Raw genomic sequence first — 21,244 nt, forward strand, 5'->3', positions numbered from 1 at the left:
ATGCACTACTTGAATTTAATCTAAGGTGATTAAACGATTTCAAACTGATATACCTGAAACACTGAAAGAACAGAAAAGGACAGCTTATTTAAAAAAAACAACCCACAAACAAGCACACCAAAAAACCCCCAAACAAATAAAACCCCAACAAACCACCCCCATCCCCCCAAAAAACCCAAAACAATTAATCAGATGGATAAGAATATATGAAATAACCCACTGCTTCCACTCCATTAAAATACATTATGTTAATGTGTTGTTTCTTGGACAAGTGTCTGTTTTGGTAAAGAACTTTATAGGAGGTCAAGGGGAGTCCAACTTTCACAGTTCTATAAAGGAGATCACTACTGATGATCTGTTTTTCATGCTGACTTTAGAACAGTTACCTGTGTAAATAATTTTTAATGTGATTAAGAGCTTCACAGTGCAGCATCCCCCTCTACTCTGCCTTACATTTCACCTAAGGATCTATGCTGAACTTATGTTTTGAAACTGTGGATTGATTAATAAATTTCTCTTTTTTTTTTTTTTTTTCCTCCAACTGCTGCCTCTATATCCTGCAGTTTCGGTAACAATACTTTGTGCTGAGAGCCCAGTGAGGAATTCCAGAGACAGTAATTGTAGCATGTGCTGTGTTAATGTTCTGCTAGCAAAGCCATAGCATCCTCTGTCTATTGAGCATTGCGTGTCATATTCTGACAGTTCTGAATGTGCTTTAGTAGCACACCAGGTATAATGTGTACGACTTGGAGAGTAGCTTATCCTCTTCTGAAGTGCAATATACTTTGGAATGAAATATGAGGAAAGGTCATTTTCTTTTGTGTGTGGAACTTAGAGAGGCAGAGCAATGTGAAATTAATATCATGTTCTTGTGAAGTCCATTAATGCCCATATCTAGTTAAAAAAAGCCAGAACCAAAACTCCTCCTGTTATTTTGACATCTTATTCAAGAAGTTACGACTCCAGGAAAGCACTGTTTTCTTGCCCTGCATGATATATTGGTACCATCTGTTGTGCGACTAACATAATTTCCAGAACCATCTTCAGGAGATATTTTCTGCCATCTAACTACTGACCCTGCTCATAGTGTCAATGTAATGGGTTCACATCATGAAAACATTGTCCTTCCCTTCCATGTCAGACAGCTTAGAAAGTCTAGGATAATATTTTGCTGTGTTCTAGATTTTTCACGTAGATTACTGCTTTAGGTTAGACTCTAAAATATGAATTAGTTTCTATTAATTAGCATGTTTTGAAAGTTCGTGGTGGTAAACACAAGTCAGTGAATCTCATTTCAAGTCTAGGTTTCCTGCTAGGCTGTAGCTTTATGCTGTGTGCCAAAGTCTATGCTAATTGCTTGTCTGCAATGCAGCTCGAGTGGTTTGGTACCCACAAGCTAGGGCAACTTTAATTGCAGGAGAAACACATTGTGAATAGGGGATTCTGCTCTCTGCTGTAAGTAAGAGCCACTCAGCAAAATAAAGGTGTAGCAGTGGCACAGATAGGTACCATCAGGTTAGCCTAGCCCTGGTAACTATGTCAATGAAGATGTAGTGGCTCACACCATATCAATGACTAACACCCAAAACATAAGCCCTCCCATGACCTGGTATGTTGCTGGGAATGATGTAATATTTACACTTGTACTAATACCTGTATTAGCTAGATTACATCTATAAAAGGTATAATGAGCATGAGTTACAATCTCATCTTTACCTCACTGCGTAGAGGTCTGCCATGAGGCACAAAGTTTTGGATGGTAGAGCAGTGTCTCACAGCTTGCATTTTTTTTCCCAGCTGGAGATCAAGGAGACCACAACATCATCCGTATGTGGGTCTTCCTTTTGGGATGTAGATCTTGCACTAGGAAAAACTTTTCAGTTTCTGGATAGGGAAGGTAGGTTGCTAATTTGAAATGTGACCAGCTTCTGTGGGAAGAAAAACAGGAAGAAAATGAAGAAACAGACATAACTCTTTTGTCCTACAGTGTCTTTCTTATAGGGTTTATTGAATTGGCTGGAAAACTGAAAAAATACCCTTCATTATCGAGGTTCGTCAAGTTAAACCTAGAACATAATGTTGAAAAAAGAGAATCTAGTTTTTCTTGCTTAGAAGATCATTGTTGTCAAAAAACAAGCAAGAAAATTATTCTATACTGTATTTATCCTCTCTTTCAACCCACAAACTTTCCTTAATTGCTACAGAGTAATCCTTTTCTTTTGCAGATGAATTATTGTACACTGTTTAAATTGCATCTGCTCATTAAGAAATAATTTTTTTTTTCTTTCAGAGGTTTTTTGTCCTGGATAATGGAATGTTGAAATATTCAAAGTCACCAATTGATGTAAGTAAAGTTGAAGACCATTTTAAAATTTGTATTGGAATTCAGCCTGCCAGGGTGATTAAATCTCATACTCTCTCCAGGCATATTTATGACAGTGCACACGTGAAAGTTGTTGATGGATTCAAAGAGAGATCTGTATGTGGAAAACCTGTAAGGTTTTGGTTGATTTCTGTCCTCAAGAATTCTACCTTTTCTTACTTCTATGAAAATGAAAACTACATTACTTAAAGTAGTTTATTTAATGAAGCTGCTTGAGAGATTAGCCTGACCATGTATTTTTCTTTTTCAATTTTTATGTCAGTCAGAGCTGAATATTCTGAGATATGTGGATAGGACAGAGAAGTGATTACGATGTACTCAAGAGATATAAAGGGTAGCATTAAATTAGTTAGATCTGATACCAATAACTATCAAGTGGTAGCAGCCGGGAGCCGAGTACTGTCTAATTTTCTCTGCTTCTCACTTACCTGTAGCTGTGTACTGGTGTGAACCAACACACTTTAACTTTGGAGTTGGCTCTGCACCGAGCGCTTCTTGTGAGATACTTTTCTCTGTCTATAAATATAGTAAGTGGTTAGTCTGACTACAGGTTTTATTTTTTAATATGGCTTTATATTAAAATGTTCATAAAATGGGAAAACATTTCAGCACCAGATATTTTTCTGTTAAATATAGTGAAGAAGTGCATGATACTACTAATTTCTTACCCTGCTTTTTGATTTTAGATACAGAAAGGCAAAGTCCATGGAAGCATTGATGTTGGTTTATCAGTTATGTCGATAAAAAAGAAGGCTCGTAGAATAGATCTTGACACAGAAGAACATATCTATCATCTGAAGGTAAAAAGTGGTGCAGATACTTATTTTCTTTTCAGTGGAAATAAATAAAACTGTAAAAGATGTGCAGAAAAGTAGTATTTTGAATGCTTTCTTGATAGTGAATTTGTTTCCAGGTGAAGTCCCAGGATTCATTTGATGCATGGGTTTCAAAATTACGCCACCACCGGTTGTACCGTCAGAATGAGATTGTGAGATCTCCGAGAGATGCTAGCTTTCATATATTCCCTTCAGCCTCTACTACAGAGTCTTCACCAGCTGCTAATGTGTCAGATGGAAAGGTATGTAGTGTTCTTTTGTTGAAAACTCATGCCTGCTGGGCTTGCTCATGGGCAGTTTCAGTGGGCTGTGATTGTAATGCCAATAGAGAGGAGTTTCTGCTGTGGGAACCAATGGCCATCAAAAAACTGTGAGTGTGTGCAGCTGAAAGACTGTCTAATTTCGCCTTACTGCAGCCTTCATTAATGGGCTGCTGTAGAGATCTTGCAAAGAATCCACCATCCCCAGAAAAATTTGCACTTGCCTTTGTCATCAGGGATAAATCTGTCTCTTTACTGTTTGATAATGTTCTTCCTCTTAAACAACAGCTTTTCTAACTGGTGGTTAGCAAAGATGGTTTGCTTGTGAGGTTCTTGGTTTGGTTCTCCAACATGCTGTTCAGAAAAATCTGCATCTTGGGGAACTGTATAGTCAAATCACAGATGTCACTGAAATCACAATGCATATTTTGTTGTCTTATTCTGAAGTAGTATGCTGATTACGCTGACTGAGCAACATAGCAACAGTAAATTTAAGCATTTTATTATGCCTTAGGTGCAACAAAATAGCTTCCCCTGGCAGTCTGCTATACCTTGCAGTAACAGCCTTCCTGCCACCTGCACTACTGGTCAGAGTAAAGTAGCAGCCTGGTTGCAGGACTCTGAAGAGATGGACAGATGTGCAGAAGGTTAGTCTTTACCTTTTCATGCCTTGTTCTTTCAGCAAAACTTCTTGTTGATATGAAGTCAGTAAAGTGGTTAAGTTGCATCTTTATATGCACATGAAGTAGCTCTTCAGGTCATTAGATGCTTGTGGTGGGAACTTCCCTTTCTGCATGTTTTGGGATGTTGCTTATAAAATTTATCTTAATAATCTGTATTATCTTAATGGATATAATTGTTAAAATATGATCAACTTTTGAGATCCAGACTTGCTGCTGACTCCCATAGAAATAACAAGTGCTCAACATCTCCAAAAATAAAGCTTTTACATAGGTGCCTTAGTACTAGGGATTTGGACATTTAACTTTTATAATGCAATAAAGTGCCAATGATGGACATCACGGCAAAAAAAAAAAAAAGTCTGAACTGAAGCACCTAATGTATTTTTGTTTTGTATCTGTTAGATCTTGCTCATTGTCAGTCAAACCTTGTGGAACTCAGTAAACTTCTTCAAAATTTAGAAATACTACAGAGAACTCAGTCAGCACCAAATTTCACAGACATGCAGGTAAATACACTTGAACATAAATTATCACACTGAAACATTTCTTCTGTGTGTTAAGGGAAATATAGAGATATCTGTTAACTCAGAATTATTTTCGGAAATCATAGTAACTCTTGGATAAAAGGTTTGTCTTACATGTTTATCTTAATCATGTAATAATGTTTCACGTGTAAACAAATAATTAAGACGTATTCATTATTTAATAGGACGAATCAAGTGATTACGCCATTTGCAAAGCAAAACTGAGAACTGTTACAATAGAAATACATGTATACATTGAAATTGTATTTAAGGAGGTTTTGTTGTGCTGAGTAAGGTATCATTTTAAGTTTTTAAGGAGTGGAGACCCAAAGACCCTCAAAGATGAAGTTGCATGCTCTAGAAAAGAGGGCATACTACAAAGGTCCCAAGGGTTGGACCATTTCCCAGTTCAGGGTTAGATTTCCTCTTGACCACAAGAAAACAACATCAGATCCTAAATCCTAAATACTTTCTTCCTTTTTCACTCAGTCCCCTTGAGGACACAAATCTGCCAGTGGTGGTGGTGTGTTGGAAAGTCTAGTTCCAATGAGGTAACGAGACTTACCATTGATTTCAGGAAGAGGTGAACTCTACATTTCTCTGAGTAGTACCAGAATAGAAATCCATGAGGACTTCAAGATCTGGTCCTAAATTTTGTGCACTCATGAAGGAAGTATACCAGTAGTTTTGCTAAATGAGCTAAATATACCATGTGTTTATAGAAATGTAGGGATAGCTACAGCTGATCACTGCTGTAGTTGTGGGCCCCAGCAGTGGCATTCTTCTTCTCACTTTCTAATTTGTAGATGTCTAATGCTACAATTCTTTACTAACTTGCTGTACTGTCTGTGTTGCTTGTGTCAACTTAATAGTACTTTGTCGCTTTTAACTATTTGTGTAATGTAGGCTAACTGTGTAGATATTTCAAAGAAAGACAAGCGGGTCACAAGACGATGGAGAACAAAAAGTGTCAGCAAAGATGCAAAAATTCAACTTCAGGTACTGCATGCACAATGCTTTTCTTTTCACTGTACTTTTAGATTAACTTTTAAGCATGAAATGATATATTAGCTGAAAGTAGGAAGTCAATGTACTCTGTTTTGTTCCTGATGAAGTAAATTAAATCTCAGTTTGTTGTTTAAAGTACTGAGAAAGGTATTGATTTTACTTTCATTCATATGAAAACATTGCCATCTAGGGAAAGGAGGGGGATCTGAATACTAGTCAATTAGGGTGCAAAAAAGGCAATTTGCATGCAGCACACAGGCATACTGATGTTCTATCTCAAACTTGCCAAGAAGGGCGGTTGAACAGGTGACATCAAGCTAAAAGCAGAAAACATGAATGAAATACTAAACACACCAGTTGTCTCTGTCAAGACCTATACTAGGAATGTTACCAATGAGAAGTATTTTCACAAGCCTTCTCTAACAGAAAAAGCTACTCTGGGAACAAACTGGATAAACCAAAGAATAAATTTCGTGAAGAAAGAATTTACCCCATCCTGCCTTAGAGCTGAAAAGTAAAAGCACAGAAATAAGCATAATACGCTTGTATTACTGATAGATCCAAGGTGTCTTACTGTGTTCTGTCAGAAGTAGTTGTGTGTTTTGAGGCCTAATCCAAAACCTAATCTTTTTAATAAATGAGCAACTGATAATGAAGACTATATTCAACTGACTTGAGGAGCTAACAAGCACCACTGTGTTGTCTGCTACAGAATAAATAAATGTCAGCAACTTTTGATCCATTTACATTCCTTGAAGTTCATGCAAACTTTGAAAGCCTTTAATATGTCCCCTAGAGGCACAATAAGGAGTTTTCTGTGACTCATTTAAGATAAATAATCTTAAGGAAAGAAGAGATTGTAGTTGCATCAGCTTTCTCATTGCAACTATTGTAGGTGATTTTTCTTTCTACCTGTTATACTAGATAAATCACAATAGGTTGAACAATGAAGCATCTGTTAGGATTAAAAAGGTTTATTAACAAAGGAATTTTGGTGGTTGATGTCAAGTCCTATTACCTGCATTTGAAGGATCACTGTGTTTCCCTGCTGCTGAATAACATAGGGAATAAAAATATTGGGAAAATGGATGCAAGTACTTGGTGCCTATGAAGAGACAGAGTCAACACTGCATGTTCTTCTTTCATGCCACAATGGTCTCGGAGAAATTCCTCTCCACAAAAATGGTGAAAAAATTATGAAAGCAGCCAATGTATGATGATCTAGGATGGGTCATGAGGAATTACGAGCTGTTCCTGTGTTGCCTGTACTTTGCCAAAGTGGCACTGGTCTGGGCTTCTGTCATTTTGGCACCTGACTGTCAAACTGCTGTTTGTGGCTTGGCAGGAGTTGTGCCTGAAATTCTCAAATACGGTCAGTTTGCAGGTTCCCCTAAGAGAGTTTGTGTGCATAGCACTGCTCTACGTGGGTCTGTCACTTCTGGGTCTATAATGAACTCTGCCTAACCTGAGTCAGCATTAACTCCTGGCAAGCTTAATGCTGGAAATGTAAAGCTTATTTTGTTAGAGCACCGCATTAAGTTATTGATGACTGATTTATAAATTAATTTGCAGTGAAACAGAAACAATAAAATTATTCTAAATTATATGGAAGATGAAGACTCCTTTTTGGCTGCTCCATTATCTTGCCTAGTTTGATGGGCTCAACACATTGTTTATTCTTCCAAGGGCTGTCCTGTCCCATGAATGGTCTAAAGCTGTGATCTGTGGAAGATAGCCTCACTCTGACTCATTGTGTTATTCCTAATTTGCTCATGTTGCTATGCCACTAAAATGTGGATTTCCTTCCATGCCTAGGTGCTTTTTAAGTTTACAGTCCCATTTTGTTCGTCTGTTAGCCATTCCTTCTAGCTTCATTGTCCTTCCTTATAGGTCATTTTTTTAAGACTACTCCAACTCTTTATAAACTGTTTATCAGGGCATCCACTACTGAGAATCACTTTGTCTAATTTGTGATCGTTTCTTCGTGGTGCCTACACATGATTTGCTATTAAGTGGTTGACATTTGGTACTAAGAAAACTTCTGTTGTCCTTTTGCTTTCTCCATGCCTCCATACATCTCATTAGTTTTAGGGGATAATGCAAATATGAACATACTAACTTTAAGCTAGTTGCCCTATTAATTCCATTTGAAGTACTTGCACTTATTTATTTTAGAATGAGCAGTCGTTAACTACCATCAAAAGACACTCTGATAGCATGATGTTGAGAAGCATCCTTCTGGGGAGCATAAAAATTAGGGAGCTCTATATATAGGTGTCTTGTTCATGAGTAATGGGGAACAAGGGTGTAATTTTTGCTAGCTCAGCATCTGCTGTGTAAGATGCAAGGAGAGAATTCTCCCATCCAGATTTTGTATTGTACTTGTTACCAGTTTTTTGTTAATAAGATAGCTTTTGTTGTATTCCTGCTAACACATTCTGCAATATGAATGCTAGGTGTATAATGTGTTTAAAACATACTTTTTCTTGTAAGAAAAGCTGCTTGCTTTGTTTCTAAAAAATATATATTTAGCAATTAGGTACACCAGTTCTGTATGCAGTTAACTTTGCTCACACAGTTAATCTCAGTGACTAGAGTGGGGTTACTCCCCGAAGTAAAATTGAGGGTAGCATGTGTGTATATGTTTGCAGGTTTGGGGGTTTAGCATTGCTAAATTGTTTAGAATTAACAGCTTAATTTACAGGCGTTTACTCAAGAGTAATACATGGACTGCTTCTCTGAAGAAAGATTGCTTTTATGAAGGAGGTTTAGTGTGTTTTTAAAAAGCCTATTTAAAGTCTTATGAAATTGGCCTGCAACAACAGGTTAGTTGACCCATATTCGTTAATTTTTAAAATGATGCTTTTGTACAAAAACTGAGTTGTGGTTTCGTTCCCCCCCCCTTTTGGGTAAAAGACCAATTTGTCATTCTCATGACAATTTTTCAATTTTCTTCTCTTCAAAAGAAGAAAAAAAAATTACTGAAAAGCAATAAAATGAACAAACTTTGATTTGGTTTCCCTCAAAAGCTCAGGGTTGTGAAGTTCCAAGACTGATTTTGGGTTTTTTTTTTCTTTTTCTTTTTTTTTGTCGGGGGGAGTAGTTTAATAGAGAACTATATAGTATGGAGCAACCTGAAAAGTCATCTTGGTCTACTGAGGCTTTCAGCTCAGAAATGAAACCAGACCCAAAGACTGGCTTATTACCTTTTCCCTTACATAAGTATTTCTTTATATTGTAACTCAGATTATGGCATCACTTTCTATTGTGTTGAGGGGAGTGGGTGGTTCTGCAGAGCTCATTGTTCCCATTTTAATAATGTATACCTGCATTCATAATCTTGCATATATATATATTTGTGCATGTCTATTTCTCTGTACATATATATATTTATATATGTCCCTATTAGTTAAACAAGAATATTCTTCCAAACTTATTCACAGGATAGACATACTTCTGTAGAGCACAAAGATCTTTACATTATGCATATGATGCATTCTCTGCTTTAACAAAGTTTATATTTTAGAGGTTATGTACATGTTTTTTGATGTGAGAATTTTATAAAATATTACAAAACAGGCCTTCTCTTAGTGTGATCATTGGATGACCCTTCCATTGTCAGTAGCTCTGCCACTAGTATCATCCAGAGGGTAAAGGGTATGGCCATTCTCAGATGCAGCAACCCTACCAGCGGGAATGTTACAGGAGCAAGACACTTCAGCTAATAATTGAACTACAATATCCTGTTCTTCAGCATGGTGTCCATGTATCCAATCTATACCATTGTTATTTATATGGCACCCAGGCTGCTTTCAGAAAAAGTAAAAATGTGTATAGATTTAAAAATACTGCAGTGGCTATAGGTGAAGATATAGGGGAAGAAAAATGTAAAGGGATTGGAAATTGTTTTCTAAAAGCAGAAAGGTGGCTTTTCTAGTCTTCTAAAATCTTAAAATGGCTTCAAAATAATGATATTTTGATTAGACATTAAATAGAAGGACTTTATGGTAGGTGTGGAGCTCCTCTGCATTAGAAAATTACTTGCTTGACTTTAATGTACCATGATTAATTTTCTTAGAAGTAAAATAAAAGTGAAATTAAGCAGGATGAGGTCACAAGTTAGGCATACAGAAAAGGAAGTAGTTGTTGGAATACTTAGTTTTCATTTGTGCTGCTTTATTGGAGTTTTTCATTGCTTTGGAAGCCAAGCCTTCAATAATGTAAGGGAGAAGTAGTTGGAACTCAAAAAAGTGGTGTGTGGAGAAAATGAACAAATAGGCTCAAGGATGGACACAGAAATGCTAGAGCTGTGCACTGGAATGTTTACATAAACAAGCTCACTATAACATACACACTAAAAAGTTTTACCATTGAGATGCATGCATCTTCAATGACCACAGTTCATGCACTTCCACTAATGCAAAGTGATGTCTTTCAGAATTCATCTTCTAGATGGTCAAGTGACCCCCAGAAAGAGTTTGGTTTTTGTGTTTTCTGCCATGCCATAGCATCCTTTTTGTTTTCTTGTTCCATAATTGCCTTATGACTCTGAATGGCAATGCTAATAGAATTTTTTTTTTTTTGGTAGTCTTAGTGAGTGCACTGCAGTCCAACTCACCTGGAGATAATTTTAGTGAAGTATCTAGGTTGTTTATGTCTCTGGCATACACAACTGAAAACATGTGATATGTCCTCAGAATGTGTAGGCCATCACAGTTAATAAAATTGAAATCCACTTAAAGACTCTCCCTCTCCCTTTTCTGATCACCTTTCATCTTCCTGTGTCCCATCACCCCTTCCCTTCTCTTTTTCTACTTCCTTCTCTTGTTGCATTCACTGTCAGGAAGGGCCGGCACCGAAGGGCCAGTTCAACACAACACGACGCCGGCAGAGACTAGCAGCTGCAGTGGCTACAACAGTGAGTGGATTTAAAAATCAAGGGATAGCTCTAAAGATGGGAAGCTGTGTAACTTGAATGTGTAATAAGGTTATGGAAATGTTTCTTGCACTTTTTGGAGGTGTCCATGCTACCCACTTTCAGCTGAGTTTTGTAGAAGCAGTCAGGCCTGACACAAATGAATTCCATAAATGTGGGTCTGAGCTTGTTTACATGGTACATGTCCCTCCTCCTTTATGCAAGTGCAAGTGATGGTTAGAATCAGGCCCTGCACTATTTGAACATAGCTTTGACATACTCTGCTATATACTATACAAAATGGAAAGAAATCATCAAATTCTGTTAAAAGATTCTCATAACAGTCTATAGCAAGACAGCAGAACCAAGGAGATTTGTTACAAACAACCATGGAATTATAAAATTTCCTGATTTTTTTTCTTTTTTTTTTTAATTTAAAGTAGTATAAGGGTAGCCTTTTCATTTGAGACACTTTCTGTTTACATTCCATAATCCCAAAAAGTCATATTACTACCTCTAGTGTCTGTATTTAGTTTTGCTAATTCTCTAAGTCTTTGAGGCAAAATCCAGAGCTATGAAATCAGCGCAGGGGCTGGGCATTGGGAGGGGGAAGCACTGTTTGTGAAATCAAATTAGCATCAAAAGGATATCTTCAGCTGGTGCTTTATCAGGGAAGCACTTATTAGGAATGCACAATATAGACCTTAGTTCTAATCCATCAACTGATTAGTACAACAGCTAGATAGGGAAGACTCTGTGCAGCCAAAGATTGAAGTGAGCTTTAAATGCATACCCCTTACGTAGCAGTGAATGTCTTCATTCTAAAGTATTCCAGGGTCTGCTGCTCCAGCTCATAGCTAAAATCCCCTAGGTCAGACATAGCTTCTGCTTAAGCCTGAATACCTTGAGTGCCTGCTACCTGAACCACAGAACTCAGTTACTGTTAGGCCCTCCTGAAAAGCATGAGAGAAATCACTGTTTCTCCAGTTCCCAAATGAACTCATCTAAATTTAATCCCCTGTAATCAGTTGATGCTGAATGCTGTGCTCAATAATGGATTGATATTCCGACCTCATCGGTCTGCCTGCCTAGCAGAGAAATTAACCCGCTTCTCAGTTTACGTGGCTGAGCTGTGTCAGTGGGAGGCTCTAACCAGTGAGTTCAGCAGTAGTTAAACAGCATTGGCAAGAGCTGTACCAAGGAGTGCTTAAGTAGAGCAAACACAGCTGGACTTACATTGCAAGGCAGTAGGAGTCCAGGGAATCACTGAGTTGTTACCTGCAGCTGAAGTGAGGACCTGTTGAAGGAGGTCTTGGAGGAGCGGGAAAAAGAGCAGGAGGAAGGAAAGCTAGAGGCACCAAAATGACTCTGCAGCTGTTGCAGTGGTCATGGCAATGGCCTGTTCTTCCTGGCTGATGTAGCAAAGTGCTTGTCTCTCCAGACGGTGAAGCTATGTGTATAGACTGAGGGATACAGAATTACATCAGTTAAATGCATGGCAGAAAGAGGAGGTTTTCCTTACAACCCACTCTACCAGGAACAGTCTGTTCCTACATGAACTCGTAATTCTGCAAAGGGTGATGAATGAGTGGATATTACGCCCCTGGCATAAAGCAGAAAGTCAGGACAAGGTCTGAGGTCATGTCTAGAAGACTCTGTGTGTGGAGGAAACCAGAGTGATGCATCAAGAAGCTAAATATTTCTAAAAAAACCTCCAAAACAACAACAACAAAAACAAACCAAAAAAATAATAGGTAATAAAGTCAGAATCAACTCACCATGGATATATAGAGAAAGCACAGCAGTGAAACGAAAAAAGGGGAAGAGAAGTACATTGGCAGTGTTTCTTGGGCTGTTGCCTATTCAAGAGAATGAAAGAGTTTGTTCAATGTGGATTTTTTCATCTGTTGTGGAAAGTAGCTTGGAAACTTTTCTAAAAGAGGCATATGAGGAGAGTTCATGTCAGTCAACAGTTAAGTATTTTTGGTTCTTGTATTTAAATCAGTTGGCAAAGCAGCTACTTGTCTCTGTCATGTGAATGTATATTTCTTGCAAGCAATCTGACCGTATTTGTAGAGCATGTAAATGCTGTTTCTAGGATATACTTCAAAATGTTATTTTTCCAATAAGCCTCACTGCAGAAACATTGCTTTTCAGCCTGGCCAGCTGAGGTATGAAGCAGAAATGATGGATCTAAAGCACGTCTCTTCAGCTAGGTTAATCACAAAGTGACTAAAGACCCCCCCAACGTGTGGGCACCCTGACTGCAGCTCTGCCAGTCTGTGTGGGGCTGGGGCAACCTGCCCCATCACCACAGGCACGTGGGGCTGCAGGGACTCTCCCTCAAGCTCCGGCATTATAGCTGGGATCAACTTTCTTTCCTGCCTTCTGGATGGGCTTGAGAGTTGAGTATATGCTCCCTAGACACAGCTATCATGTAGCCACCTACTCTGCCCTCCAGGAGTCACCTGAAGCAATTGAACCTTTGCGGTGTTCCCAGTCAGAAAGTTCTGGGAACATGCTCTCCAATTTAAGAAGTGAAAAGGCGTTGTAAAGGAAACCTGAAATTAACCTACATTTCATCACATTAGTCAATTAACCTAGTTTCGTTGGGCTGTTGAGAGAGGCAGTCTGGTACTCGTGAAGAAAATAATGGGGTAAATATCCAGTACGAACGGAAGGAATGTATTCTACATCTCCTGTTAATGAGGTCTTCTTGATATGAGGCTAAAATGAGGTCCAATAAAAAATACCTACTTTGTTGATATAGCTGGAAATCAAAATACATGAGAGAAGATAATAAAGTTTATACTGGATAGGTGCCATAAAGCTATTATTTTATGTGCCATATGTATCTGGAAATTGAGGAAGAACAGGATGGAAAATGGTATTTTGTAGAATATGTTCATGAGTGGAATGAGATGTGATGAATAGATCCAACAGGATTGTGAGGGTTTCATTGGGGAATCAGAAACCTAAAACATATATTGATGACAACTTTTACAGGAAGGGACTGACAAAACCATTCCCTGATCTAATCAAATAACAAGGTACAATTTCAAATACTGAAGGTAATATAGAACTTATCTGTTGATAAAAATCCTTAGTAATATGACTTTTTATGTTATCTTCTGCTCTTTATCATGCCTCAGAAGACGCATTTTGTATTTCTGCTCCATTTTTCATATTTGAATAATTACATTGGGCTGCATTGTGGAAATTCTTGATTTATACATTTGATCAATATAATGAAATAAATTAGATTTAATGTGTTCAATGTGTTTAACAGTGCTTAATATTTAAGTAACAAAATGTAGTTCTGCATGCTTTTCCTTTGCATTTAAATTTGAAAATTGGGTTCTTGGCCTGATTTTTATACAAATGTGTGTAAATGGTAAAATTAAAATACAACATACGCTCACACACACACATCACATATATAATGGTGGTAACCATACTCTGCATATGTAGCATATAGGTAACTGTTCAGTACACATGATAGATGTGTATATAACTTATAAAGATTTACATGTATATTTTTATTACTGTACCTGAAAAGTATAGAAGGAGAAAGAGAAGTGGAAATGATAATAAACTAAATTATTTGTTCCATCTTACTAAACCGTATCTCTTTGCATTTATTTATGGTTCATGTACTTTAAATGAAAAGCAGGTGGAGTTTTGATTTTTTTGTTGTTATTGTTTATTTGTTTTGTTAGAAAGAATATAGAAAGACTGTATGCTTTTTCCCTCTTCATAGTTGCCAGTACAGTGACTTTCAGCTCAAGATTTACCAGTAGTTTTGAAAAACTCCAATGATATATTTGATAATATTATATCCTATTTCTAGATCTGTGGAGGAACTTGCATACTTCAAATGTTGATATTGTAACAACAGAGTCAAATTACATGTACTCTCAAATGTCCAAATATAAAACAGCGTGTGTCATGGTTCAATTTTCCAGTCATTTTTTGAGCATTAGGAAATGGTCCATTTTTGTAAATGTTAGAATTGAAATGCTCTATCGTTAGCTGTTACCTATGTATTTAGGCCTTCTTTTGTCTGTTTCAGTGAAAAATTTCAAGAGAATTCTGCATCAGCTGTGCTGAGATTTGGGAAAGTAAAAAGTTACATGTTCACTCTTAATGTCTTCATATTGTGAACTAAGGCTTTTGTTTTCAGACAAAATTTGTATTTTGTTTCAACAGAGTCAAAAGGTTGGTTGCACCTTATACAACATTTCTTCACTGTTTCTTGCTGTAGGTCCCTTTCAGTGCTACAATGTCACCTGTTCGACTGCATTCATCCAATCCCAACCTTTGTGCAGACATTGAGTTTCAGACTCCCCCAAGCCATGTAACGGACCCTCTGGAGTGCTCTACTGAGTACATGAAGCTTCAGGAAGAATTCTGCCTGATGGCACAAAAAGGTAACTGGAAATGTCAGGCGTTTCCTTTATTGTGCTTCTCTGTTGTGTTTCTTTATTGCCTTCATTAGTTAAGGCCAGAGCATTCATCTGCATTAGATGATATTGTATACGAATTTTTAGCTGGTCAGGTGGCTTACATAAAGACGACATGTATTATCCTTCTTACATTTTCCATGGATGTCATGAATATAGAGACAGGTAAACTCTGTCTAATAAGAGATTGTTTTAGAAGTCTTCTGAACTACTTTCTGCGTCTTGTAAATACATGACTGAATTTGCAAACATTTTGTTTCTCAATAAAATGCTTTATTTCTCCCCAAAGATGAATCGGAATGTCACTGCTACATATAATGTTGTGCAATTCATTTTTGTGCAATGTTTTCTATGTCAGTGGAAACAACAGAAGAAGAGCTTATTACTAGAATGTACTTTAGAAATGCCATTTTATTGCCAATAAATGAATGGTCCTACAGACTGAAAAATGCTATTTTTAAAAGGGTTTGTTATCAGTTTGCTTTCTGTTATATAACAAACATAGGAAAAACATGAGACTGATATCTTAAAAAATGTCAAAAACCTGTTTAAAGACCAAGTAATCCTCTTTATTAGTGCAATATTAAGTCTTAGCAGAACTGATTTTTTTGTTACTCTGAAAAGAAAAATAAAAAACCAGAAAGAAAAGAACACACATTGGACATGGGTTTTCCAAATATGCACCTTTCCATACGTTCAGCACCAAGAATATGCTTAGATGACCTATGTGTGAACATACAGTATGCACATTACAACCTCAAGCTGTAAGCGTTTGTACTTAATTTGGCATGGATTACTTCAAGTTTAGCTCCTTGTTTCAGATTTCCGTAATTGTGGGATGGAAATCTCACTCTGTCTTTATTGCTGAAATATTGTAATAGATGTCAATGTGCAGTTCTGTAGCTAAGAAAACACTTGTTTTCTTTTTTCTTTTTTTTCTTTTTACTTAGTGCATTCTCTTTTGAAGTCTGCCTTTAACAGCATAGCTATAGAGAAGGAGAAGCTTAAGCAGATTGTTTCAGAGCAGGATCTTACAGGCCACAATGCTCAAATAGCACACCTCAGACAGTCCCTCTCTCAGGTATGTTCTTGATTTGATTTCAAGCACATCTAGCTTGCCAGATGCACTATTTCTTTTGTATTTTGGCCATTTCCTGAGGTAGAAGGAGCCAAGAAAAAGCCAAGTTCTTGACCAGAACTATGACATGTTCTGTTATAACATAGGTCTAACCTCAGTGCATGTTGAGGTGAAGGATATAATTTGTTTGTGTAAGCATGTATCTGTTATGGTTTTCCAAAGTAAAGAAAAAGGATCAAATGTTTTTATACAAATGCTAGATATCTTTCCTGGAGCTGTTTCCAGCACAGCCAAGGAGATATTATTGTTTTCTTAATTAAGTTTTAAATTTTGACTATATATTTTCAGATTTGTTTTATATGTCCCTGTCTCTAACTGCAAAAGGAATCATGGGTTACAGGATCATCGTGGGTAATTTGAATTTTCAGATACACACCTGTTACTGTCCAGCATCTCTCCTACTTAAGCCAAAGGAAAAATTGTCATTGGCTTTAGTGGGGAAGAAGAGGTAAAGCGACAGTAAGTCCTCAGGTTGCAAAATAACTCAAATTTTGTAATTCATTGTCAAGGAAACAAAAGCTTTTACTCTGAAGCATGTATTGGTGTGGAGTACTGCATCTGCAAGAAATGTGAGCAGAGGTTTAAAGGCAAACAGAACTGCACCCAAATGTGTATATCATTTCATACACTGTTACTGTTATTGGGTTGGAGGTTTTTGCTATGAGATTAAAATTCATGCAGAATGTTTCTATAGATACAGATGCATATCATGTTACGCAGATTGATTACTGTGTGTTGTAATAAAGAAAGGTTAAGGCCCAGAGATAAGGGTAACTGTTTCTGATTATCGATACAAATTTAACAAAGAGGTGTAGAGACTTACTAGCAAGTTGTATGAAATAGGTGATAATGTTTTCTTCTTGTTCCTGGCCTCCAGTGTCAGTCTAAAAGTCACTGTCACACATTAGTTCATTGTCTCAAGGGGGAATAAGTGGAGATTTGACCTTAGTCAGATGGCTGGGTATGACCAGGTTTGAGTAGTTTAAGAAGCTACTGCCAGGCTGCTGTTAGTCATCACCTTCCCTTCCTGGTAGATGGCAACTGTGAACATGCCCAGACTGTTTCAGAACAAAGCAAAATGGGGTAATTTGAACTGTTTAGTGACAGTTTAAGCTAACCTATTTTACTTTGGTCCTACTTTGTTTCAGTACATTCATGCAATCTATTCCTGAGTCTGCACTAGGGGGAGGCAGAAGAAGATTCTTACTCCATTATAACAGTCATTTTCTACTAAAACAGTATGTCTGTCTGTTGTTCTTTTCTATAATCCTCAGTGCTGGGGATATATTAGAGTTAAGTCAGTTCATGTTCTAGGTATGTAACATATTATACTTTTTCTGGATTTCAGAATCTTGCATGAGTCTTTCTAGATAACAGGCAATATGTATATATGCACCCAAATTTATAATCTAAGTTGGGCTTTAAAAAAGGAGAAAAATCAGCAGATACCAGACACCAGTTGAATTCTATTGGTATTTGTGACACTCTGATGGATTAGTAGTTTGAAATGAGTACACACATGCAAATATATCAAATTGATCTGGACGAGCAAATGCCCAGTGATACTAGCAGTTATGTTGTTTTTGCTGGAAAGGAAGCAATTTCCTTTTGTAGGCTCTAAGTGCTGATAACCTTGGTTCAGAAAGGGCTGTATAGTTGTAAACCAAGAATTGCCTCTTTGGGCATTTTGCGTGTAGTTCCCATTTGTTGTTCTGCAGTTTCATTCTTTCTTGCCGCATTCACTCCCCATTTCCATAATGTACACAACCCACTAGTATACCTGCCAAAGAGCTATCTGAAGAATTAGGGTAGAATGCCACTGTTACATTGTGGGAGGATACCTGTCCCCCTGCCTCCTGAAAATTGCTGAAGGCAAACCAACCAAAAGATTAAATCATGTTAGAGAGGATCTCAAAATAGGTATCTCTCTAAAAATGGAAGAAAGGAGGTTCTGTGATTTCTTAGGAAATTGCTGGGAAGAAGCTACTTTTTTTTTTTTTTTTTGCTGTTTAACGCTTACTTTTTAATTTTAAATGAAATGTGCGATTTTTATTTTAAGGCTCTCAACCAGAATGCTGAACTAAGGAGTCGCTTGAACAGAATACATTCAGAATCTGTTATTTGTGATCAGGTTGTCAGTGTAAATATTATCCCTAGTCCTGATGAGGTAAGACTTTGGCCTTTAATGGATTTAGAGTACAATCAAACCTTGCTAATTCTCACTAATAGCTAAAACACACCTGGCAAATTATAGAATTTTTCAGATTGGCAAGTGTTCATTTATAGAAAAAGTCAGATTATATTTACCCTACATAAAATAAAACTTCTGTCTTTTATTTTGCATATGTCAGATCTCATGAAAGAACTCAGTTTGATCTCTGCAGAGAAAGAGGGAAGGACTGCAGTTTTGGAATATTAATTGTTGGCTGTGGGAATTAGTGAGGTTTTACTGTATTTGAATGTAACACACAGTAGCTAACCAATTCTGTATCTTAGTTTCTTGCCAAATCAACAGAACAGTTTAGTATTTAATGGCCTGATCCTGCAAGTGCTTAAAGGGCCTGATGTTTAATATCTTGAATGGCACTGCTGAAATCAAAATGTTCAGTCTATGAACCAAGCACTATACCAATATCGTTTGCAACATCTAATCTTTCTTGTTTTGCTTTCCTCAGTCAACAGATTACCGAACATTTGTATTAATAACAAGTCAGCTTCCCTCATGAGAAAGACAAATCTGAATTTGCGAGCTGTAATATGTTGCAATTAATGCGGTCGCTTTGACAACCATTCTGCTTGCATTTTACCAAAATATTTTTCATTTGTCATTTCCACTAATTTTTTTCTATGCATATGCCATTTCAGTTAATATACTCTTGTCTCCTAATTATTTCTTCCAACAAGAAAGGAAGGTGAAAATATGTTTCCAATTACTTTTGTTTATTTGCTTTTTGAAAACATCCAAACAATTTTTCTAAGAGTCCAGCATGTTGGAGACTAGCAACGGAAGATAGAGGTGAAGCGGTGCCACAGCACGGCAATCTGCAGTGAAGTTCTGAGCAATGACCATCTCTTCTATTTTGTACTTTTTGTTGGTTAGCTGGGTCTTTTTCATATGTACATTGTTATCTTGGTACAAGTGTGTCTGACTGAAGGAGTTTTTCAAAGAGGTTCCCGGATCTCTCATTCACTTCTTCTCTTGATTGCTTTATATATATAATCTTGCAGTGTGTAGATAATGCCTGTGTGAGCATCTTTTTCAGGTAGGGGCCTGTGTATTTTTCCAAGTCCCTCTAGCTTATACAAAAACTTAAAATTTTAATCACTTCTTGTAAAGACAACAGTGAAATGAGTTTCTGTTTCCATTATAATTCATCAAACGTCATAAAACATCTACAAGCTTATAAGCCCCAGTGAAAAAGGAATGGTTTTTGACTTCTTGGCTTGTTTATGATTTTTTTTTTTTTGTTAGTGCATTGTGAGGCAACTATATAGAATAATTCTACAGGATTAAGATGTCAACAAAACCATTTGCAGGACTTCTGTAGTAAGATTAATGGGAATGGGGTTGCAATATGAAGAGTTAACTGTGTTTAGAAGGGCTTCAGTAGTTTCATCTGTATTATCTCCCAGAAGCAACATGCTGTATAAATTAAGGGATTAAGTCAGAAGCCTGTTTCCCTCCACAGCAGCAGCTCCTTTGGTGGAATGGTACCGGGAGAGAATCTTAATTTTTTCCCCCGTTCTTAAAGTGATAGCCTGTAGGGTAACACTTTGAAACCTGGTGTTCCTCCCATCAAGAGCAGGAAGAGGAAGATATGTTCCACTGTTTAAATTATCTTGCTCTCCTACTGATATACACGGAACACAATTTGGAATCCTTGCCTTTGCTGTTAAATTCTCTTTATAATAAACCATAGAGAGTTCATTCCCTTTAGTAGTATTGTCAGTGTTAATGGCATAATTCAACTGAGATTTGGAGTACAAACATGGAATAAAAGCATGGAATAAAAACATGGAATAAATATCTATTATAGCCATCCTCCTGAATATTCAAACATTTCAAACATTTGTTACTAAACTGGTTCACAAGTGCATTTATTTTGAAAGTAACTTATAACTCCCTGACCTTATAAAGCATTATATTTGAGTTTTGGTTGTATCAAAGCTAGCTCCCAGTGATGTAATTTGTTATGACTGGATGTCTTTTCATCTGAATTTCATGGTTGAACTTGTCTGACACAATCCACCTGTTGTCCACAAAATCATTCCTCTGGATACAGAACTAGATCTGTGCTTATTCGCACTGCTAAAACTTAGCAGTTGATGCTAAGCAGGCCTCAAATGGAGACATGTATTTCTGCTCAAAATGCACTTTATTTTGTAATTGTCGAAGTCTTATCTGTTAGGTACACGCAAAGCCATACTAAAATGCTGTCTTTACTACCTGTGCTTATATTTGGCATAGAAAAATTATTCAGGTGATTTACCCTTTCTATGCATATTTCTTTTATATTAGAAATAATACTTTTATTTTTCTGTGCTTTATTTACAGACGGGTGAACAAATTCATGTCAGTTTGCCACTGTCTCAGCAAGTTTCTAATGAGAGCAGGCTCTCTATGTCTGAATCCGTTTCAGAGTTCTTTGATGCACAGGAAGTGCTTCTATCTGCCAGCTCATCAGAAAACGAGGTAGGCTATGGCAGCATGCTGCAGCTTTGCTGTTGGACAGATTTAGGTATTGCTACCACTAGTGAATGATTTTTTTCTAAATAATGCTACTTAGAATAAAAAGGTGTTGGAATGAGTAAGGTGTAGACAAATGAACCTGAGACTCCCTTGTGATGGGGTGCAGAAGTTCCCTGAAGTGTAAAACTGAGTTGAAAGTTGTTTGTATCAGTAGCTTATGTTCAGTATATGCCCTTGCTAGACTATGGCAGTTTCACATAAGGATGACATAGACAGGAGCAATTATGTCTGACCGTGCAGTCAACTAATTTAGATTTTAAAATATTCTTTAAAAAAAAAAGTCT

General features: G+C 37.1%; 1 protein-coding gene across 3 annotated transcripts in view; it reads left to right on the plus strand.

Moving 5' to 3' along the window:
• LOC140657292 (oxysterol-binding protein-related protein 6-like) overlaps window positions 1-21,244 on the plus strand; it is a 129,610-nt gene that overhangs the window by 68,214 nt on the left and 40,152 nt on the right. For 2 of the 3 annotated variants that reach the window (XR_012044276.1, XM_072874089.1), the window contains exons 5-15: window positions 2,291-2,344; window positions 3,070-3,183; window positions 3,297-3,461; window positions 3,994-4,126; window positions 4,565-4,668; window positions 5,593-5,685; window positions 10,538-10,612; window positions 14,874-15,039; window positions 16,023-16,153; window positions 18,270-18,377; window positions 20,766-20,903. Coding sequence is in view for 2 of the 3 variants with exons in the window: in XM_072874089.1 (XP_072730190.1) it covers window positions 2,291-2,344; window positions 3,070-3,183; window positions 3,297-3,461; window positions 3,994-4,126; window positions 4,565-4,668; window positions 5,593-5,685; window positions 10,538-10,612; window positions 14,874-15,039; window positions 16,023-16,153; window positions 18,270-18,377; window positions 20,766-20,903 (1,281 nt within the window). In the remaining variant the exon portion in view is untranslated. The remainder of the gene's footprint in view (window positions 1-2,290; window positions 2,345-3,069; window positions 3,184-3,296; window positions 3,462-3,993; window positions 4,127-4,564; window positions 4,669-5,592; window positions 5,686-10,537; window positions 10,613-14,873; window positions 15,040-16,022; window positions 16,154-18,269; window positions 18,378-20,765; window positions 20,904-21,244) is intronic. The other variant, XM_072874090.1, reaches the window with a different exon arrangement.

Source organism: Ciconia boyciana, chromosome 10 (assembly GCF_034638445.1).
Source record: "Ciconia boyciana chromosome 10, ASM3463844v1, whole genome shotgun sequence".
Taxonomy (NCBI): Eukaryota; Metazoa; Chordata; class Aves; order Ciconiiformes; family Ciconiidae; genus Ciconia; species Ciconia boyciana.